General features: G+C 33.8%; 2 protein-coding genes across 4 annotated transcripts in view; both read left to right on the top strand.

Annotated features, from left to right (window-relative positions):
• Positions 1-4,862, top strand: part of LOC143054430 (uncharacterized) — a 76,418-nt gene extending 71,556 nt beyond the window's left edge. For both annotated transcript variants that reach the window (XM_076227435.1, XM_076227434.1), the window contains one exon: positions 312-4,862. In XM_076227435.1, coding sequence (XP_076083550.1) covers positions 312-346 — 35 coding nt within the window. In that variant the 3' untranslated portion in view covers positions 347-4,862. The remainder of the gene's footprint in view (positions 1-311) is intronic.
• Positions 1-25,018, top strand: part of LOC143054433 (ficolin-2-like) — a 218,519-nt gene that overhangs the window by 141,626 nt on the left and 51,875 nt on the right. The gene's annotated exons all lie outside the window — the stretch shown is intronic.

The following is a 25,018-nucleotide window of genomic DNA, read 5'->3' as shown; positions in this document are numbered from 1 at the left end:
TACTTGCCCCAACCGTTCAGGGTTCAACCTCTGTGGTCGTATAAAGCTGCACCCTGCGGAGCATCTTGTTTAACTTTGAATTTGTGCTCAAAGTTAATTTTATCCTGATTTTTACAACAGTATGAGTGTATGTAGACTTAATTAAGTATGTATGAAACGTCTGTGTTCCATTGCCTGGGCATCACTACATCATTTGTTTTTCTCTTGGTCCAAAAAAATTGGTATATTAGTATAACTTGTATTTTTGAAGAACAATTTCAAACAATATCTTATTTTACCTGTGCAGTTGTGATTTCTTTTTTTTATTTCAGGAATGGATATTGCAGTTGAAATTGAAACAAAATGAATGTTCACCCATAATATAGATTGATCTCATCTTCAAGATTTTTATTACAAACAGTTATTTGTGCAATTTATTGTAAATTCACATACTCCTAGCATACCAACATATTGGCAGTAGACCACCAATCATTTATGACTAGTAGGCCATCTTTAGAATGTACATGTAATGCTGCCAATTATAGTCAGTCTTAAAATGCCTTACCATAGATTTACAGAAAGAATTACCAAGATGACATAATGACCCAACTGTCTTACCATAGATTTACAGAAAGAAATGACCAAGATGACATAATGACCCAAACTGTCTTACCATAGAGTTACAGAAAGAAATGACCAAGATGACATAATGACCCAAACTGTCTTACCATAGAGTTACAGAAAGAAATGACCAAGATGACATGATGACCCAAACTGTCTTACCATAGATTTACAGAAAGAAATGACCAAGATGACATAATGACCCAAACTGTCTTTTCATAAAGTTGAAGAAAGTCCAAGATAAAATAGAGGACCAATATGTATCTGATGTTCAGTAGTTGTCGTTTGTTGCTGTGATTCATAAGTGTTTCTCGTTTCTCGTTTTTGTCGAGCCTGCAACTTTTGTTGCAGAAAGCTCGACATAGGGATAGTGATCCTACAGTGGCGGCGGCGGTGTTAGCTAACTTCTTCAAAGCTTTATATTTTAGAAGGTAGGAGACCTGGATGCTTCATACTTTGTATATAGATGCCTCATGTTACGAAGTTTCTTTCAGTCACATGTCCAATGTCTTTGACCCCATTTTCATGGTTTAGTGACTACTTGAAAATGTTAAGATTTTTTGTAATGTTAAATTCTCTCTTGTTATAAGTAATAGGATAACTATATTTGGTATGTGCGTACCATGCAAGGTCCTCATGCCCGTCATACAGTTTTCACCTGACCTCAACCTCATTTCATGGATCAGTGAACAAGGTTAAGTTTTGGGAGTCAAGTCCATATCTCAGATACTATAAGCAATAGGTCTAATATAATCGGTGTATAGAAGGACTGTAATGTGTACATGTCCAACTGGCAAGTGTCATCTGACCTTAACCTCATTGTCATGGTTCAGTGGTTATAGTTAAGTTTTTGTGTTTTTGTCTGTTTTTCATATACTGTATGCAATAGGTCTACTATATTTGGTGTACGGAATGATTGTAAGGTGAACATGTCTAGCTGGTAGGTGTCATCTGACCTTGACCTAATTTTCATGGTTCACTGGTGAAAGTTAAGTTTTTGAGTCTTGGTCTTTTTATCTAACACTATATGCAATGAGTCAACTATATTTGGTGTATGGAAATAATTAATATTTTATGATCTATATGTCAGTCGCTCAGATTTAATTTGACCTTGACCTCATTTTAATGGTTCATTGCTCAGTGTTATTTTTTGTTGTCTTGGTCTGTTTTTCTTAAACTATAAGCAATAGGTCACCTATATTTGTTGTATGGAAGAATTGTTAGCTGTACATGTCTGCCTGACATGGTTCATATGACCTTGGCCACATTTTCATGGTTTATTGGTAAATATTTTTAGTTTTTTAAGTTAATGCTAAGTTTATGTGACAGTTGTAATAAAGTTTTATATTGAGGACTATCATCATAATATCAATGATCAGTAAAGAAGGCGAGACATTCCAGCGTGTGCACTCTTGTTTTATATAGCGTTGGTTTTCCCGTTTGAATGGTTTTACACAGTACTTTTTTTAGTCCTTTATAGCTTGTTGTTCTGTGTGAGCCAAGGCTCCGTCTTGAAGACCGTACTGTGACCTATAATGGTTTACTCTTATAAATTGTGACTTGGATGGAGAGTTGTCTAATTTGCACTCATACCACATCTTCCTCTATCTATATTAGCAGAATTATAGAACGTAATGGCTAAGCTGTGATGGTTTACAAACCGGCTTTAAATTCGTAGAATTATAGAAAGTATTGGTCAATATGAGATAGTTGATCAAAGACTAAATATTGGACAAAAACTCATGAAACTTAAAAAGTGAACCGATCTATATAATATAATTACATGCAGCAAACATATTATGTAAATATTACCAATACCTAAACCGTTACATAACAATTAATATGTGTTTATAGGTATATTTAGTGCATTATAATAATGAATTGAAATGTTTAGTCATGATAAATGTGTATAGTACCGAGACAAAACATGAAACTTGTAGGAACATATCATAAACAGCAGTATACTAGTATTGCCTTTCTATATCTTTTTATGGGAATTATATATGAATTATTCTAATGTTTTTGTCCTTTAGTGAATTTAATGTAGGTCATGTAGATAGTATTAGTTACATAGTGTGCTAGTGACCTAATACGAACTATATGGGGTCAGTAAATTCCATATGGGGTGAGAGTGAAGTTCGAATCCCCATATGAAATTTACTGACCCCATATAAACTTCTGTAACGAATTTATCTTACCGACAATCTTATAAGCATGTGGAATTTAAACTAGTGGCCTATCAAAGTGATCAAGTCTTCAATATCCTTTAACTCTACTTTAACTTTACTTTCTGCTATATAGATGATGTTCTTTCACTAAATAATTTAAAAAATTGTGACTTTGTTGAACGCATCTATCCCATCGAACTAGAGATAAAGGATACTACAAATACAGTTAAGTCGGCCTCATATCTTGACTTACATCAAGAAATTGACAATGAGGGTCGGTTGAAAACAAATCTGATGATTTCAGCTTTCAAATTGTGAACTTTCCATTTCTGAGTAGCAACATCCCATCAGCACCTGCATACGGGGTATATATCTCCCAATTGATACGATTTCCCCGTGCTTTCATTTCCTATCATGATTTTTGTCGAGCCTGCAACTTTTGTTGCAGAAAGCTTGACATAGGGATAGTGATCCGGCGGCGGCGTTAGCTAACTTCTTCAAAGCTTTATATTTTAGAAGGTAGGAGACCTGGATGCTTCATACTTTGTATATAGATGCCTCATGTTACGAAGTTTCTTTCAGTCACATGTCCAATGTCTTTGACCCCATTTTCATGGTTTAGTGACTACTTGAAAATGTTAAGATTTTTTGTAATGTTAAATTCTCTCTTGTTATAAGTAATAGGATAACTATATTTGGTATGTGCGTACCATGCAAGGTCCTCATGCCCGTCATACAGTTTTCACCTGACCTCAACCTCATTTCATGGATCAGTGAACAAGGTTAAGTTTTGGGAGTCAAGTCCATATCTCAGATACTATAAGCAATAGGTCTAATATAATCGGTGTATAGAAGGACTGTAATGTGTACATGTCCAACTGGCAAGTGTCATCTGACCTTAACCTCATTGTCATGGTTCAGTGGTTATAGTTTTTGTGTTTTTGTCTGTTTTTCATATACTGTATGCAATAGGTCTACTATATTTGGTGTATGGAATGATTGTAAGGTGAACATGTCTAGCTGGTAGGTGTCATCTGACCTTGACCTAATTTTCATGGTTCAGTGGTGAAAGTTAAGTTTTTGAGTCTTGGTCTTTTTATCTAACACTATATGCAATGAGTCAACTATATTTGGTGTATGGAAATAATTAATATTTTATGATCTATATGTCAGTCGCTCAGATTTAATTTGACCTTGACCTCATTTTAATGGTTCATTGCTCAGTGTTATTTTTTGTTGTCTTGGTCTGTTTTTCTTAAACTATAAGCAATAGGTCACCTATATTTGTTGTATGGAAGAATTGTTAGCTGTACATGTCTGCCTGACATGGTTCATATGACCTTGGCCACATTTTCATGGTTTATTGGTAAATATTTTTAGTTTTTTAAGTTAATGCTAAGTTTATGTGACAGTTGTAATAAAGTTTTATATTGAGGACTATCATCATAATATCAATGATCAGTAAAGAAGGCGAGACATTTCAGCGTGTGCACTCTTGTTTTATATAGCGTTGGTTTTCCCGTTTGAATGGTTTTACACAGTACTTTTTTAGTTCTTTATAGCTTGTTCTGTGTGAGCCAAGGCTCCGTCTTGAAGACCGTACTGTGACCTATAATGGTTTACTCTTATAAATTGTGACTTGGATGGAGAGTTGTCTAATTTGCACTCATACCACATCTTCCTCTATCTATATTAGCAGAATTATAGAACGTAATGGCTAAGCTGTGATGGTTTACAAACCGGCTTTAAATTCGTAGAATTATAGAAAGTATTGGTCAATATGAGATAGTTGATCAAAGACTAAATATTGGACAAAAACTCATGAAACTTAAAAAGTGAACCAATCTATATAATATAATTACATGCAGCAAACATATGTAAATATTACCAATACCTAAACCGTTACATAACAATTAATATGTGTTTATAGGTATATTTAGTGCATTATAATAATGAATTGAAATGTTTAGTCATGATAAATGTGTATAGTACCGAGACAAAACATGAAAACTTGTAGGAACATATCATAAACAGCAGTATACTAGTATTGCCTTTCTATATCTTTTTATTGGAATTATATATGAATTATTCTAATGTTTTTGTCCTTTAGTGAATTTAATGTAGGTCATGTAGATAGTATTAGTTACATAGTGCTAGTGACCTAATACGAAATATATGGGGTCAGTAAATTCCATATGGGGTGAGAGTGAAGTTCGAATCCCCGTATGAAATTTACTGACCCCATATAAACTTCTGTAACGAATTTATCTTACCGACAATCTTATAAGCATGTGGAATTTAAACTAGTGGCCTATCAAAGTGATCAAGTCTTCAATATCCTTTAACTCTACTTTAACTTTACTTTCTGCTATATAGATGATGTTCTTTCACTAAATAATTAAAAAAATTGTGACTTTGTTGAACGCATCTATCCCATCGAACTATAGATAAAGGATACTACAAATACAGTTAAGTCGGCCTCATATCTTGACTTACATCTAGAAATTGACAATGAGGGTCGGTTGAAAACAAATCTGATGATTTCAGCTTTCAAATTGTGAACTTTCCATTTCTTAGTAGCAACATCCCAGCAGCACCTGCATACGGGGTATATATCTCCCAATTAATACGATTTCCCCGTACTTTCATTTCCTATCATGATTTTTGTCGAGCCTGCAACTTTTGTTGCAGAAAGCTCGACATAGGGATAGTGATCCGGCGGCGGCGTTAGCTAACTTCTTAAAAGCTTTATATTTTAGAAAGTGGAATACCTGGATGCTTCATACTTTGTATATAGATGCCTCATGTTACGAAGTTTCCGTCAGTCACATGTCCAATGTCCTTGACCTCATTTTCATGGTTCAGTGACCACTTGAAAAAAAAGTTCAAATTTTTTGTAATGTTGAATTCTCTCTTATTATAAGTAATAGGATAACTATATTTGATATGTGTGTACCTTGCAAGGTCCTCATGTCTGTCAGACAGTTTTCACTTGACATCGACCTCATTTCATGGATCAGTGAACAAGGTTAAGTTTTGGTGGTCAAGTCCATATCTCAGATACTATAAGCAATAGGGCTAGTATATTCAGTGTATGGAAGGACTGTAAGGTGTACATGTCCAACTGGCAGGTGTCATCTGACCTTGACCTCATTTTCATGGTTCAGTGGTTATAGTTCAATTTATGTGTTTTGGTCTGTTGTTCTCATACTATATGCAATAGGTCTGCTACAATATTGTTGTATGGAATGATTGTAAGGTGTACATGTCTAGCGGGCAGATTTCATGTGACCTTGACCTCATTTTCATGGTTCAGTGGTCAAAGTTAAGTTTTTGAGTTTTGGTCTTTTTATCTAATACAATATGCCATAGGTCAACTATATTTGGTGTATGGAAATATTTTATGATCTTTATGTCAGTCGCGCAGGTTTTATTTGACCGTGACCTCATTTTCACGGTTCATTGCACAGTGTTAAGTTTTTGTGTTTTGGTTTATTTTTCTTAAACTATAAGTAATAGGTCAACTATATATGTTGTATAGAAGCATTGTTAGCTGTACATGTCTGCCTGGCATGGTTTATCTGACCTTGACCTCATTTTCAAGGTTCATTGGTCTTTGTTTAGTTATCTTGGTTAATTTTAAGTTTATGGTACAGTTGTTATAAAGCTTAGCTTTATACTTAGGACTATCAACATAATATCAATGATTAGTATAGAAGGCGAGACATTTCAGCGTGTGCACTCTTGTCTTGATAGAGGGTTGCTGCTCACAAGGAAGCTATTAAAACCAGGATTTCCAAATGGTGAAGTTGAAGTCATCCCTTCGTTAATTTTACGGACGCAATCACGAGTTGGTTGACCGTTATGGAATAACCGTTTCATAAATGATATTGGATATGTTCCTTATGTCGTAACTACAATTCCCTTCCATTTCATGAATGTGACCTACCGAATTAGACTATTTACCAAATTTTTTATCACATAAGCAACACGACGGGTGCCACATGTGGAGCAGGATCTGCTTACCCTTCCGTAGCACCTGAGATCACTGTTAGTTTTTGGTGGGCTTTGTCTTGCTTATTCTTTAGTTTTCTATGTTGTGTCATATGTGTACTTTTGTTTGTCTTTTTTATTTTTAGCCATGGCGTTGTCGGCTTATTTTCGATTTATGAGTTTGACTGTCCCTCTGGTATCTTTTGTCCCTGTTTTCAATATCGTTAGTATTAAGAACCTATACTTGTTTTTCTCTACAAAAATGATTGCCAAAAATAAACACTTCAGCGGGGTTCAAAATTAAACTTTGTTTGATTTTAACAAAAAATGAATAAATGGGGTTCTTTGATATGCTGGATCCAACCATGTATTTAGATTTTGGATATTGGACCATAATAGGTAAATGTCAACATTATGATTCCAAGTCGACCAGTGTTTTGTCTTACTCCTAAGTGTCGGTGGCCAAGTGGTCTAAGTAGTTCTAATGTTATCACTAGCCAGTCAACACTGAGGTGCGTTCGGACACCCCTCGTGTAGATTCACTCGACTCCTATCTAATAATTGACTAGGATTGTCATTTTTAATATCGAAGGTCGGTGGTTTTCTCCGGGTTCTCCGGCTTTCTCCAACCATAAAAACTGACCGCCATGAAATAGCCAAATAGTTCGCTTCAAAGTGGCGTTAAAACACCAACAATCAACCAATCAATCCTAAGTGCCGTGTGCTATGCTCAGAATTAACAATTACTACTTTTCAAGTTAGGTTTGACCCTACCGAAAATCAAATCCATAATCTCGGGTAATTAAGGTGAACATCTACTACGAGATCACCAAGAAGGTTTTTCGCAATAAAGAGATGTGGTATAATTGCCAATGAGATAAATACATGTATCCACCAAAGTTCAAATGAAGTTTACAGAGTATGCAATTATAGGCAACTACATTGACTTCAGCAATGAGAAAACCGATACCGCATAGTCGGTTATAAAAGACCCCTTCATTACGCTGGGGAATGCACGAAAAGAAAATAGTCTGTAATGTTGTTTTTGTCAATCAAATATGGTACGAGGCTTTTGCTGATTTCTTAATAAAACTTTCGAGTTTAATCGTTTGTGTTATAATTATACTACACTACCAACAATTTGACTAGCATTTACATGTACATTAAATGCCGCTATATAAACAGTACTTTTAGGAAACATCACTATTCAGTACATTAATTTTTATATCATTTTCAGTAATGTTGGGAAAAAGTTGTTTACAGTACTGAAAATTTCAGTCATTTTACAGTACTGAAAATTTCAGTCATTTTTCAGTACTGAAAATTTCAGTCATTTTTCAGTACTGAAAATTTTAGTCATTTTCAATACTAAACTTTTTGTCATCTTTAAGTACTTCTAGAAATACAATATCAGGTCAATGTCAGAAAAATATATAATGTTTTTTTATACTGCAAATAGTTCTGTTTATTTCATATAAAATATAGTAACACAGCTATATTGTGTACGATGTCAATTTCATCATAGAACACTTTCTCCACAATCAGGGGTCCATTAAGGGATGAAAATAAGTTTGACATTTGTGTTACGATTTGAATAGCTATCAATTTATTAATTTAAGTTGCAGTTTAAAAACAATATTAGGTCAATGTAAAAAAAAACAATGTTTGTACTCGGCGCAAAAATGGGGAAGGGCTCAGTAGAACTTCGTCCTTCCCCAGTTTCTCAGCTTCATACAAAAAATATTACTGAGACTGAGAAACTGGGGAAGGACGAGATTTTACTGCGCCCTTCCCTTCCCCAGTTTTATTCGGAATACCAAAAAGTTTATATCTTTATGACATTGACCTAATATTGTTTTTATACTGCAACTTAAATTAAAACATTGATTTTTAAATCGTAACTATCATATATTAATAGCATAAATATCAAATTTAGTATTATCCCTTGATGAACCTCTGATGGTAGAGAAAGTTTGCCATGATGAAATTGACAAAATATAGAAATCAACGACAACGGAAGCCCGCAATGAACGGTGTTTTAATCTTCTGCTGACGACAACTTCTAAATCTACTCAGGACCAGGATTCTTTAAGGTAAAAAAGTTACGAAATATATCAAAGTATTTCACATTTGAGTATGGTGGTCCTGAAATCAAATAAGGTGTTCAAACTTGGGGTATTTTAGTTGGGTGCAAAACTATGGAAGGGAATATCCGCCAAAATTATACAATTCTTAATTTGTGAAATGGCATGCAATTTCTTATTCGTATAACATTTGCAATTTCTTAATTTGTAAAATGTCATTTCTTAATTTGTAACATGTATTTTTTCCATCCGTTACACGAATTTCTACATTTCTTGATTTGTGAAATGTAATTTCTTGATCTGTTTGTTGATACATGTGTAAACACAATTTCTTAAATTGTAAACGTATTTTCTCCATTAGTTTCATGAATTTCTACGTTTCTTAATTTTTTAAATGTAGTCACTTTGTTTAACGTTTTGTGAGATCGCGTCTGTGTAATAGTTACCGCTGCAAGCCAAAGAGAAGTTGCGTTTCTAAAGAAAAATACAAGTTACAAATCAAGAAGTTTGACAATTCAAAAGTTTTACAAATCTAGAATAAAATAGCTGTGGAGCTATGTCAACTCGTACCTTCGCAAACTCGTACTCAATATTTACCAACGCGTATTTCTACCACAATATATCTCAACTTTTAAAAATGAAACCCATTTTCACACATTTCAAGTATATTTAAATAATATTTATAATTCATTATGTAAAGTTTACGGAAGTGTTTCCCGATTTTTGTTTGGAAAAAAAATTATGAATATCTGGTGCCATCTAATACTTTCGAATAGACCTATTTTTTCAATAAATTGTGTGTCAGGTTATTTATTTTCAAACTACCACAGAACAAACCTTTGATTTTTGTGATTATCAAGGCTTAGTTATTTATTTTCAAAATCCTCCTCCCCAGAATATCAAATAGTCGTCCCCTTAGTAGGACACTATAAGGACAATTAGCTGGATAAATAATAAACACACACGGACAATTACAGTAAGGGTACGACCTTTTGTTATTCTAAGGATGGGAATGGGGCCGGCAGGAGGATCTTGTGCGAATTTTTTTATTTACATGTATGTTAAAGATTTAACTTGTCGCTAATGATGCCTATTTTTTCCAGCTCTTACCAGCCCGCCATATTCATATTCAAAATACTCCTGCCACCTCCCCCTTTTAACCCAACAAATCAAATGATTTTCTCCTTATTGAACACGATTTTAAATTGATTGATTGTTAGTTGTTTGTTTTTAACGTCAAGCGACTAATATTTCATAAATGTTTAGATAAGACCCGAAATTAAAAGTCATGTATACAATATCATAACAAGTAAGAAGATGTGGTATGACTGCTAATTTGGCAACTATCAACTGAAGTTCAATGAAGTAGTATTATCAATTATAACCAACCGTGCGGCCTTAAAAAATGACAAATATCCATACTGTATATCAGTTATAAAAGGCAACGATAAAAATGTGAAACAATTAAGACGAAATAAAGTAACGGCCTAGCGATAAATAACAAACCCATTCTAAAAATTTCAAATATGAGTCGACAGATATGAACAAACAATAACCACTCAACTACATGCTCATGATAATGTGGCATGATTCAACATGTGTGTGAGCGTTCAACCCCTAAACTTAGACAGTCAGTGTTGTAATAGTATAACATAATAACAACGTTTAAAAGTCCGTTGCAATTGGATTGACCCAAAAGATCGATACGAGACGCAAAAACAACTAACATTTACTAAAGATTATAAACGCGAATCACCAAAATAAGAGTATTTGTAGTAACTGAAAACTATTAGTACTAGCACACTATTTAAAAGCCAATTAAAACCAGCATATAAATCATGCTCTTCCAGACTAAAGTATCAACCACTGGCGGATCAAGAAATGTTCATAAGGGGCCGGGGTTTGTGCAAGAGGATACTCGCTCTAATCATGTTTCAGTATATTATCAACCCCGCCCCTAAATCCTCCTCTGTCAAGCATTACACAACAAACGGATTTAGTCATAAACAGACTGAAAAACGCCATTACCTTGCACACTTTTACCTTGAAACATATACATTTGTACGATTAAGGTTCTTAGAAAGTGGTGGTACTAATGTTTTGACGACTACTAGTAGATTTGTCTTCCAGGACCAACAGGGAATAAACAGATTTTAAGAACTCTGCAATATCTTTTATGTACAATTTCTAAAGAAAAAATGTCCTTTTCGGTCAAATATATGTAGGACTCAAATCTATGGCGGGTTCCAAATCTATGGCAGATTCCTAATCTATGGTAAATGTGACGTTACAAACGCCAAACAACTCAAATCTATGGCAGATTTTTGTTTCCTCCAAATCTATGGCAGATCTGGGGGAGAGAGTAACAGATAACGTCACGCCATATTACATCTTCACTGCAGCTAACGATGGCGGAACCCATAGATATGAACACCATTCAAGATGAAATTATTTTCCTGACCAAAATTTGCTGGTGTTTTTAAGGAAAATGTGACCTACTATTCCGAAGAGGGACAAGATGTGCTGTACCGGTCAATGCCCGCGATGAATAAGGGCACCGCTATTTTCAGTATCGCATATTTTTAAAAGGAGTTCTGGTAGTACTCTACGGTCTACGGCTGGCAAAGTTTATAATGTGAAAGATCAAATTACCGGATACAAATTTGATTTAAATCCACATCAAATAAAAAAGATGAATTAACGATATCGCTGAAATAAATATTATTTCAAAATTCAAACTGTATTTTATTTTTATTTGTTACTTTTTTATTTATTTTTATTTTTATTTATAAAAAGCGGTCTTCTTGTTTGTTCAACGACTTATTAGTTGGTTTAATGAATGGATTTAAACAGATACCATGCACAGTTTAAAAAAAATGTTTATATAGAGCACACCATTTCATCTTGAAGTCTGTATTAAGGTTTATGAGTTTATAATTTATGACATTTTTTAATTGACCATTATGGAATGCTTATTTCACAAATGTTTAAAGACATGTTCCCGTTGTCGTATACTTCCTCTTTCGTAAGACAAGTCATTGGTCGAATATGTACTGCATTCTTTTCTTTTTGCAAAAAAAAATGCCATAGATTTGAAAACAATAAAAATCCGCCATAGATTAGGAAACTACAAAACTTGCCATAGATTAGGATTGTAAAAAATCTGCCATAGATTTGGAATGGCATGACGTCACATTTACCATAGATTAGGAATCTGCCATAGATTTGGAACCCACCATGGATTTGAGTCCTACATATATATGTTAGACTCATATCGACGTCCGGCCTCTAATCGACGTCCATTCCTCAAATCGACGTCCGTTCCTCAAATCGACGTCCAAATCTGACGTCACATTCTCAAATCGACGTCAAATATTTTATACTCTAATGTATTGCCAAAACGAAGTCCGATTGATTGTAGTCGTCTTTAATCCATGTTCAATATCAATAAATAATAAATTACTGGGCTTAATTTACACTTATACATGTACATATTTTGTAGGGTTCTTATAACAACTAAATTTTCAAACATTTATGCATACTTTCCATATACATTTCTTCAACCAGAAAACATGCATAAATGTTTATCTTGATAAAAAGTGAATCCAATTGATCCACATAATAGTGTGTCATTCCTATTCATAATAATAAATTACATGCATGTAAATGTATGGCAATTAGTAAGCAACACAACAACAAAGATAAACAAACGAAATCTAGGAGCTTCATTCAGTTTTCAACAATATACAAAATACAGAAGCACAGCCAATTCTTTTGAGAATAATATGAGGCAGGCATTACCTGTTTTGAGAATATTATAATTCGGACTCTGTAAGGTTTTGTCCAACAAATTTCTTGAGTTTTACAACTGTAGTGAAACGTAAACGCAAAAAATTGGCATTATGTTTTATGTTGTGCTGTTACACCACTTTTTTTTTAATGTTAAATGCGGTGCTCACTGACATATTTAACCCCAACATATTCTGTAAAGGGCCTGCAGTGCATTTGTTTTCGATGGTTTATGTCTGTCATATTTGTTTTTCGGATTTCTTTTTATAAAGAAGACCGTTAATTTTCTTATTTAAATTGCTTACATTATTTATGTCGTGCCCTTTTATAGCCTTTGTGGTATTGGTTTGTATCATTGCTCATAGCCGTATGATCTATATTTTTTTTTTTGACCTCTAGTGTATAGTTGTCTCTCTGGAAATCATATCAATCTCTAAATTCAGAAATTGATATCACAACCTGTTTACATTCTTAGTCTAGTATGTAATAATTTAAAAAAAAAACCACACATTTCTTTTTAATTAGGTGTTATTTGACTCACATAATATGTTTAAAGGTTTACAGCTAATTTCTGAATGCTTGTAGAGTAAAACTTTGGTAGACTTGCTTTGTCTGTTTGTATAAACGTTAATTCAAGCTTTGTCATTAACATTGATATCTTCAAACAATATATATGGGCATATTTAAACCTGTATATACTATATTTAAACTTGACTGGACGTTATCTTAATTACAATTGTGCAATATACAAACAAAGAAAGCAAGCTCACCAAAGTCTTGCTTTAATGCATTAGAAAAAATAGCTGTACATGTTTCAGCTGCTATCGGTTCACTTCATTTTTGTATTTTGTGTCCAAAACGGACGTTGATTAGAGAAGCTCAAAATCGGACGTAGATTAAAGAATGCCAAAAAAATGGACGTCGATTAGATAGGCACAAAATTGGCCGTCGATTTGGAATGATATTTTATTGTAACGTCACATTTGGACGTCGATTTGAGGAACGGACGTCGGTTAGAGACCAGACGTCGATCTGAGTCTTACATATATACCAGTAAAATATTGACAATTTTTAAAATAGTTTCAGATTATTTCAAAAAGATAATAGTCTGAGCTTTAAGGCGTATTTGTTTATCTTAATTAAGTTAGAAAAGTATAAAGACAAAATATCACTTACACAGCAATTTCTTCCAACCATTATTTTTTTCTAGTATATAATAGAATCCATATCGACAGTTTGCTGACAATTTGCATATAGGCAATCTAATTAAAAACCGATCTCTCATCGCTCCTGTGTATGTCGCGTGGGAGATCTAACGAAACCCGCTTTGAGGTCACATGTGAGTGAACTAAAAGTTATGAATTTATAAAGATATGCAAATGAGTTGACCTATTAATAAGCCAATCAAAAAAGATCGGTTTTTAATTAGATTGGCATATAGGCTACTTTTTGCTTGATTAAATCAAATATGTAATAAAAATATACCTTCATGTGCTCCTTTTTTTTTAGTAAAATAAGGTCGAAATTTTGTATATTTGCTCAAAATTCGGATTTGTGGACGTATTTTTCCTTTCGACAGAATTACATAACTTTTATGTTTTAAAAGATATACACAATCTGTTTTTGTTAAATTATTTGTAAATTCTGTTTTATATATATAAAATGTAGTTTAAATTTGTGTGTGTGTTTTTTCAAATTATTCATATTTTTTTAAAGAAAGTTTACTGTTGAACACAGTTTTTATTTGTTTTTTTTCAAACTGAAAAAAAGTTTTAAATGTCTGAATATATTATTTTCTTTTTATTAGACATCATTTGGACTAATTTGTACACTCTGCACTTTCAGGCCCTCCTTTTTGCTACTTTGAGTCCTGTTACCAAGGACATATGTAAACATGTGGGCTAAGTTATAATATTTTTTGTTAAGCTCATGTGGCTCTAGTGAACTAATAAAGTTTAATTCCGCGGTCCCACTAGGCAACGATCGCACTACGATCTCTGAAAAAAATCAATTTTGACGATCGTAGTGCGATCGCAGTAAGGTCGTATCACGGTCGTGGTGAGGTCTTCAAGATCGTGATGAACGTAGCCAACTTTGAACATGTTCAAAACAATCGTGGTGCGGTCGTGTCGAAATCAGGTCGTAGTAGAAGCGTAGTAAGAGCACACTAAGGTCGGGTAAGATTTCAAAGGTCGAGACCACTACGATCTCACAGCGACGTTATTACGACTTCACTACGACCATCACGTTCTCACCGCGACCCAACTATGCTTCCACTACGACTATATCACGTTTACACCACGCTGTTTAAGACCATAGTATGATACTAGCACGCGCATGCCGTCCTCATTACGCATTTCTTACGATCTGACTACGTTCATACTACAACCATCATTCTCATTGTCATTTTCACATAAAATATTAAATCTCTCCAGGTTTTGTCTGTTTGTATGTAATTAAGACAACTTGTCCATTTTCTCTAACAGGCTACACCATGCCTGACACATGTGTCATCACTGCTAGCGTTTACTAAAATATCGTGTAATTTTCCGTAATTAGAAACGTAATGACGCAACGTCAGATATTGCTACCATTTAGTGTAACAGAAAAATGACGTTAAATTGGAAACGGGCTTTTTCTAATTCTTCCTGCTTTCCTTTTTTGGGTAAACGCAAAGTATAACACACAAGTATAAATGCCGTGAGAATCCAATCAAATATGATTTTATAATTAACACAGGATTAAAAAAAATACCACTTTGAGCATCTGGTCCGCATGGTCAAGCAAGGCTTGAATTTTACAGCCTCAATTTTCTCGAAAACGAGCACGGTGACTTATGTTTTATTTTGTGTTTTATTTTATAACTCGCTTGACCATCACGAAAAAAACAACCATGACATTATACTCTACCATGTTTACGACGGACAGACGGAAGTCGGACATTTGTATACCATAATACGTCCCGTCAAAATTTGTGCATGCAATATTTGCCACTGGACATTAAGCAACCAACAATTAATCAATTTATAGGACATAGTCTTGGTATTAAGCTGGCATTTAAGGCAGCGCCTTCCTCATATCAAAAACGATAAAACTATATAAATGACATTATATCGAAAAACTGTATCAGATGCCAATAGGTTGTAATTTAGGTTGAATGGTCGGTTATATCTCTGCTGGATCAGGATTCATTACTTTCAAAGCTCCCTCTGACTCTACATCTACCCCTACCACCACACCCACGTTTTCTAGTAGATTTTGGTGGCATGCCTGCATTGTTTCGGAGAAATCGACGTATTTTAAATCAGAAGTAGAAGGAATGGAAGAGTATTGATATGGAACACGATGTTGACGTTATTGTTGAGAACGTAGTAAGATTGCGATATAAACGTAGTATAATTGTGGCAAGAACGTGCTATAATCGCAGTAGAAGCGTGGTGCTATCTTGTTGCAATCGCATAAATCGTGATTTGGTCATAGTGTAAACGTGATGAGCGTAGAAAGATTTTGATAAGGGTAGTGAGGTCACATAAGGGAGCTACCATTTGATTTTCATGGGAAAGGGGGGGGGGGGGCTAGGATGAAAAATTTGGTCCTGCATTATTTTTTAGCTGTAATCTCTGTCCTGCCTTTTTATTTTTCACTCTTATCGGTCCTGCCTTTTTTTTAGTTTATCCTGACTTTTTTTTTACCTAAATTGTTTATCCTGACTTTTTTTTTTGCAAGTGTCACATCCTGCCTTTTTTTTTACTCAAAACTCCTGTCCTGCCTATTTTTTTCAAATTTCATCCTAGCCCCCCCCCCCCCCCCCCCCCCATAAAAATCAAATGGTAGCTCCCTAATAAGCGCGGTGAGAACGTGGTATAATCGTAGGGGGTCGTTGTAGAAGCGTAATTAGGACGTAGTAGCATCGTGAAAGCAACGAAAATTTACATTTTCATGCCGCTCATACCGCGACCTCACCATGATCTGAATTTATTTTATTTATTACGATTTACGTGGCGACGGTTTTTTTTTTAACCATAAAAATTTTTAAATCTTCTTTTTAGGAACTTTTTTATGATTTTTTTTAATTGTGATTTATTATTAATGAATGGACCACAATTAATGTTTTATTCAGTTTTTTATACGACCGCAAACATTTTAATTTTTCGTCGTATATTGCTATCACGTTGGCGTCGTCGTCGTCGTCTTGCGTCGTCGTCGTCCGAATACTTTTTAGTTTTCGCACTCTAACTTAAGTAAAAGTGAATAGAAATCTATGAAATTTTAACACAAGGTTTAAAACTACAAAAGGAAGGTTGGGATTGATTTTGGGAGTTTTAGTCCCAATATTTTAGGAATTAGGGGCCAAAAAGGGCCCAAATAAGCATTTTCTTGGTTTTTGCACTATAACTTTAGTTTAAGTAAATAGAAATCTATGAAATTTTAACACAAGGTTTATGACCACAAAAGGAAGGTTGGGATTGATTTTGAGAGTTTTAGTTCAAACAGTTTAGGAATTAGGGGCCAAAAAAGGGCCCAAATAAGCATTATTCTTGGTTTTCGCACAATAACTTTAGTATAAGTAAAAAGAAATCAATGAAATTGAAACACAAGGTTTATGACCACAAAAGGAAGGTTGGGATTGATTTTGAGAGTTGAGGTCTGAACAGTTTAGGAATTAGGGGCCAAAAGGGGCCCAAGTAAGCATTATTCTTGGGTTTCGCACCATATCTTTAGTATAAGTAAATAGAAATCTTTGAAATTAAAACACAAGGTTTATGACCATAAAAGGAAGGTTGGGTTTGATTTTGGGAGTTTTGGTCCCAACAGTTTAGGAATAAGGGGCCCAAAGGGTCCAAAATTGATTTCATCAAAAATTGAATAATTAGGGTTCTTTGATATGCCGGATCTAACTGTGTATGTAGATTCTTAATTTTTGGTCCCGTTTTCCAATTGGTCTACATTAAGGTCCAAAGGGTCCAAAATTAAACTTTGTTTGATTTTAACAAAAATTGAATCCTTGGGTTTCTTTGATATGCTGAATCTAAAAATGTACTTAGATGTTTCATTATTGGCCCAGTTTTCAAGTTGTTCCTAATCGGGGTCCAAAATTAAACTTTGTTTGATTCATCAAAATTGAATAATTGGGGTTTTTTGATATGCCAAATCTAACTGTGTATGTAGATTCTTAATTTTTAGTCCCGTTTTCAAATTGGTCTACATTAAATAACAAAGGGTCCAAAAAAGTTTGATTTTAACAAAAATTGAATTCTTTGGCTTTTTTGATATGCTGAATTTAATCATGTACTTAGATTTTTGATTATGGGCCCAGTTTTCAAGTTGGTTCAAATCAGGATCCAAAATTATTATATTAAGTATTGTGCAATAGCAAGAAATTTTCAATTGCACAGTATTCAGCAATAGCAAGAAATCTTCAATTGCACAGTATTGTGCTATAGCAAGAAATTTTCAACTGCACAGTATCGCGCAATAGCAAGAAATCTTCAATTGCACAGTATTGTGCAATATCAAATATTTTCAATTGCACAGTATTGCGCAATAGCAAGAAATATCTAATTGCAATTTTCAATTGATTGGAGTTATCTTTCTTTGTCCAGAATAGTAGTTGAATCAACTTAAATCATTGTTTTATACAATATACAATGTATATTCACTTTTACTACCAACTGATAAATTAAAACAATCTTAACCATTCAGTGATAACAAGCACTTTTTGTTACATTTTAATATTTTATGATGTATTTAAATGAGTAGTTATTGTTGCAAACTCCATTAGAAATTTGAATTGAGATCAGTTTAAATTTTCTCATTTCAGATTTCATAAATAAAAAGATTTATTTTGAGAGAGGATTAATATTCAACAGCATAGTGAATTGCTCAAAGGCAAAAAAAAAATGTTTAAGTTCATTAGACCACATTCATTCTGTGTCCAAAACCTATGCTGTGTCAACTATTTAATTACAATCCAAATTTAGAGCTGAATCCAGCTTGAATGTTGTGTCCATACTTGCCCCAACCGTTCAGGGTTCAACCTCTGTGGTCGTATAAAGCTGCGCCCTGCGGAGCATCTGGTTATTATTATAGTCACTGGCATACATTATTATCTAAGAAAAAAAACATATTTTTTTGCTGTATATTTATCTCATTTAAAAAAATTGCACAATTAACGTTGCGACGGGTTTTTTTTTAACCAAAAAAAATTATAAATCTTGTTTTTAGGACATTTTTTATGATTTTTTTAATAAGATTTTTTTATTAATGAATGGACCACCATTAATTATACATGTTTTATTCAGTTTTGGTTTGATATAGTCACTAGCGTTGTGTCAAATAAACTGGCGTAACTAAATTTTCTAATAATTTATCGTAAACTTTGTTTATGTAATCCAACATAAAAAAAATGTGCTATATTCGACGGCAAATTGAATTGTTGTTTTGTAACTTCTTCATCATAATATCTCCTGAAGAAGTCCTGATTCATTTTTTTGGACTATTCAACAGAATATATTCTGGAGATATACAGAAGAGACCAATAAAAAAAAATGTAAAAAACGCCCTAGGTCTGTACATGAAGAGACATCTATATCAGCAGTTGAGTACTAGTGCTAGTCTCAAGTATTTTTGGGACTTGTCTGTCTGTCTGTTTACGGTCCTTGGACAGAATATTCACTTAAATTATTTCCGCACTTTTGCATTATGCTTGACGATATTTACTTGATATTTGTTATATTCAATGTAGTTTAAAGAACAAGTTTAACCGATAGGGGACTATATATATTGCCATGCAATAGACAACTTTCGAGTTCGATGCATTTCCGTCAAAAACTCTGGTTTTAGTGAACATTATTCGTACGTTTAGGGGCATCGTCACTTCCGTACCAATGTTGAGCGAGTGGTTGCAAAACTACATTGCTTTATTGTACAAATTATTCGGCAAATAAAAATCCTCATAATTGACAATCAGCATTGCTGTCATAAGGAGACTGTGATTAAGTACTTACAAAACAAACTTTTAGTTTATCCTGTATGAGGGGGAGGACAGGGGGGTACCCTTCTCCCTTCTCCCACCCCTCTTCTCCTTTCTCCTACCCCCGTTCTCCTTTCTCCCATTAGAATAAAACATCTCCTTTTGAGATATTTTTCTTGAAATAGATCATTTTGTAAAAGGAGAGATATTTTATTTTTTCTCCTTTCTCCCAGCCTTCCTCTCCTTTCTCCTACCCCCTTTCTCCCTGTCTCCCTTACCCCTGTCCTCCCCCTCCTGTATAATGACGATGATGAACGGTAATAGTGCAGGAAACAGGCGACCCCTCTATCTAGTAAATGACGTCAAAAAGGCGTGCATATTAAACTGACGGGTTTAATGCCTAATTTCACTTATTGACGCCGGTGGCGGATCCAGAGGGGGGCGTAGAGGGCGTACACCCCCCTTTGCTTGGACTTTTTTGTTTGTTTGTAAAATGATTAATCAGACTTCGTGAATTTTGCCATTTCCTATGTATTTCTTTTTATGCAACAATTCTTTACTTATAAAGATAATTTCGCTGGTATTTACTGGTTGTATCAAAGTCATGTGATTCTCTATGGTGGAGTTGACCAGTGCGTAAAAAAACCGTCACTCAGTCATTTTGAAATTCAAATTACAGTAACACGTTGATAAGGCTGAGGATGACAACCATGCATGAAACCTTCAAAGATACACAGGATTGACCAAGAACGTAGTGACTTCTATTTCACTATTCAACCAAACAATAAGTAAAACTCTATTACACTCTCATGAAAAAAATAATCCGCAGCAATATTATTTACCAACGAAAAAGTGTTTAACCCCAAACGCCCCAGCCCTATTTTAAAATAACATGATAGTTTAAATTGATATAATAGCTGAATAATGATCCACATTCAGTATATTAAGCTCGCTCTGGATAGCTTGAAAGTCTAAGGTACGAACCATTTGAATTGAGGAGGCAGTCTAAGGTATTTGAGAGAAAAAAATCTTACTCTTATTTTTGCATTAAATAAAAATTCTGGCCGTATCTGGATTGAAAACAATAATCTTATCAACTTTTTTGCTATTAGAAACTGAAATTTCCAACAGAATTATTTAGCATTAAATGATCATGATGATTAAAAAACGGGCGTATTTTTTTGAGGCCGGGGTTTGCATATCTGACCGGAATGTCTGTTTCGCCGAACTGTTATATTGAATACTTTTTTTCAAGACTGCAACCTGACTGCTGAGTGTGGCCTTTATCACGGTCTCCATTTGTCGACCGTCATTAACAAATTCCTTGTCATTTCAGACTCATTCGTATCCTTTGGTTGATTTGGAACCCCTAACCTCCCTTAATTTTGTTGGGTGAAACATATCAACCAAACATTTAGATAAAAATTGCTTGTTTGGAATTTTTTAACTCGTGTCGGTTGTATTCTAAATGTCATCCAATAGCCCGGTGTATTTCTTGTCCATAACAAGAAATCTGTGAGGTTATGCTAATTTAACATACAACAAACGAGAATTTTCCATGTCTATTTTATTGACAAGTCCCACATCAAATATATCAGTGTATATAGCTTTGGATCCATACTCATGAACATTTTATGATAGACAATCAATAGGGAGAATACAACATAACAAATGTCCAACCCTTTCACTTTACAGCAACTATAGAATATACATGCCCTACGCCAGGAACCATTTAAAAAGTGCATTTTACACTTATTTTATGTTTTTTAGCCAAAAAAGGTCCCAAAAACTTTTAAAACTTCGCCCCCCTTTCAAAATTTCTAGACCCCCCTCCAGTATAGAACAGTTTTGTCATGAAATTGCCTCCTTTTAAAGTATGCAAAGTGCATGCAGGTCATAATTTAATTTGTTGAATGATTTTTTTTTTCACTATTAGTGGGTGCCATAGGAGGTCCACTGGAATTTTTAGCGAGAATAACTTGGCATGGGAGAAAGAAAGAAAGACCATTCACAAGTTGACAAACATTTGTTTTCTCTGTTTTGATTAAATTTAAAAAATAAAGCTTTCAAATGAGAGTGCATAAGATAAAAAGATTCCCTGAGGAAAACCTCCATTTTTGTGCTCTAAATTTTCAACCCTCGAATTAAGATTTTCGATCTAAATTAAAATGAAAACCTTGCTTTCTAATTACCGATCTTTATTATGTGCCGGATCGGCAACTTTTTAATTTTATTTCATAAGAGAAAATCTGCATTGCCGTTAAACACATGCACGTTGCTTGGATACCCGCCACAAAAAGAAATAAATAGCCTAACTCCAGGATAATAAATTCTTGCATCACGTGATTTTTGCCACAAGGAGCTTACCTAAGGATAAATACCGAATATGGAAATTGAAACTAAAATTCAAAACATAACATCTGAAGGCGGGCACATAGAAGAAAACAAGGTTTTATTTTTTGGCAAAGGGTTCCTAAGTAATCTTCTCTGCATGTGTTCAAAATATACATGAAATATTTGCAACTACCCCTTGTCTGTTCTATAAATTATATGGGCGTTTTTCAATAAAAGCGTTCCTTTCAGACCTAAAAAAAAATGGAAAATCAACTAGTCTAAAATTTATTTTCAAGAGGTATTTTTGAATACCTCTATTATAGACCTGTTTGTAAACAAAAAGTGCAATCTTAAATACTCTTTAAAATTATATTATTTTCATAATTTGTGTACTGTTTCGTAGGGGACAAAACTGCTTCTAAACACACATATTTTTGCAATTTTAAATGTTTCCTATAGACATTCCAGTTTGTTTACTTTATATACTAGAAAAATCTCATTTTTTTCTGAATTGGAGAACCTTTTTTATCGATAAAGATTAGACAGTACTTCACATACAATGTATGAAGGTACAACTCATGTTACGTAGTGGACATTTTGATGCGTTTCGTAGTTGACAAAACCGTTTCGTAGTGGACAAAAAGTTTCGTAGTTGACATCAACTCTATTCTATGTTAATAAAAACATAATAAAAATTACATGAAACTAACCTTTGTTTTTTGCTTTGCACGAATATAATTGAAAAAAGAGTAAAAAAAAGACTGCATGATAGTGGTAGTGTCCACTACGAAACGTTTTTCTCCCAAACTTGTTTCGTAGGGGACCGTTTCGTAGGGGACGTATTCACATGTTTTATTTTTTTCTCACAACCCCAATATTGCAATAGTAACAAGGCTACTGTATTCATCAAAGCGTTATTAAGCTGTACACTGATATTTTTATGCCCCACCTACGATAGTAGAGGGGCATTATGTTTTCTGGTCTGTGCGTCCGTTCGTCCGTCTGTTTGTTCGTCCGTTCGTTCGTCCGTTCGTTCGTCCGTTCGTCCGTCTGTCCCGCTTCAGGTTAAAGTTTTTGGTCAAGGTAGTTTTTGATGAAGTTGAAGTCCAATCAACTTGAAACATAGTATACATGTGCCCTATGATATGATCTTTCTAATTTAAATGCCAAATTATAGTTTTGACCCCAATTTTACGGTTCACTGAACATAGAAAATGATAGTGCAAATTTCAGGTTAAAGTTTTTGGTCAAGGTAGTTTTTGATGAAGTTGAAGTCCAATCAACTTGAAACTTAGTATACATGTGCCCTATGATATGATCTTTCTAATTTAAATGCCAAATTATAGTTTTGACCCCAATTTTACGGTTCACTGAACATAGAAAATGATAGTGCAAATTTCAGGTTAAAGTTTTTGGTCAAGATAGTTTTTGATGAAGTAGAAGTCCAATCAAGTTGAAACTTAGTATACATGTTCCCTTTGATAAGATCATTCTAATTTTAATGCCAAATTACAGAATTTATTCCAATTTCATGGTCCACTAAACATAGAAAATGATAGTGCGAGTGGGGCATCCGTGTACTGTGGACACATTCTTGTTTTCATAATTTTAAAACCAGTTACTGAAGGAGATTTGACCCGTTTCGTAGTGGACATTTACAAAAATACGGTATCACTCTGGTCCATTTGATGTGCTCAATTTTTCTTACCAACAGTTTAATTGCCGTTATAAAAGCATCACTTCTTTTGTAAGACCCTAATGTTTATATCTCTTGCAAACAAAAAATTACAATGATTTTATAAAACTGTTTATAAGCAAGTTTTAATGACTTCGTTTCGTAGTGGACATTGTGTTAGGGACACACCTTTTGAAATAAAAAATCCTATGTTAAAAGCTGTTTAATAAAATATGTTGGCTCTAAACATACTTTTGAATTAATAAAGAACTTATATTAAGTAAAATTAATATTTATTTCTACATTTTTTACGATATTTGAGAGTATAAATGTTGAACAGGCGGTCTAGGAACATGCCATTTTGGTTGTTTTGGACCATTCAGGAATCAATATCTTATAAATCCCTCTAAAACATAAACTGTTTCTTTGCTTAAAAATGTTATATCTAATTCAATGTACTGACTGCACAAAAAATTACTTGTAAAGATCAAACACATTTTTTTTAAAGTGGCTGGGACAAGAAAGTACGTTTTTATTGAAAAACACCCATATCTGTTACTTTAAAGAATTTAGATATATAGGTAATGAGTCCATTGGACACAGCCCCGCTTGCATATCGTATAAAGTTATAAAAGGACTTCACTGAGGAACAGTAAAAGTGATACTACCTAAATTCAATTTGTACTTGATCCGAGTTTTGTCGTAATAAGTATTGTTTATAAGGTACATAACATTTGGTTTAGGCAATTTAGACTAAAGTTAAAAATAGAAACCAAAAATTATAATTTTTTCATTTGTATAGGGGCATAACTCTAAAATGGGTAGAATGACGACACTTAAATTCAAACTTGATCCGTTTTTATGCAGTTAAGCTGCATTATGCGAGCACCCTAGATTTGTGTTCTACCCAATAAATCCTGAAATACTTGCCATTGTTATTATCTAGCTTGTTACTATGTTATATATAACTAATTGAACACTTTTTTAATACTTTTTATTTTGTATTACAAAAAAAATGACCAGAAAAACCTTAAATGATCGTCGATTTATCCAAAAGTTTAAAAGTTACACATAGGAAGTAGTGCTTATTAAAAATCCTTGTGTAGTTCATTATGACTTGTGCTTTTAGCCAAGATGTCAAAGAACAATTGTATGAAATATTTAATCGCCGAAAATCTCTGAAGACAAGCAGTTTAGATTTCCCAAATGACAAAAGTCGTAGGAATATTGTTTGTCATCAATACGTAGTACAACTACGTCAGTAGTCTATTATATAATTCAACTGTTCATGCTGTTGGCGGCAATTTCAAATTAGAAAAAGAAATTTTCGTAGCTTTTCAATTTGGAGGCAGGTGTGCAAATTAGCGGTGGTCCGAGACCTTCCACTTTTGAAAGCTGAATT

Source organism: Mytilus galloprovincialis, chromosome 12 (genome assembly GCF_965363235.1).
Source record: "Mytilus galloprovincialis chromosome 12, xbMytGall1.hap1.1, whole genome shotgun sequence".
In the NCBI taxonomy this organism is placed as follows: domain Eukaryota; kingdom Metazoa; phylum Mollusca; class Bivalvia; order Mytilida; family Mytilidae; genus Mytilus; species Mytilus galloprovincialis.
Note: the sequence above shows the minus strand (reverse complement) of the source record. Positions and strands in the feature narration are given on the sequence as shown.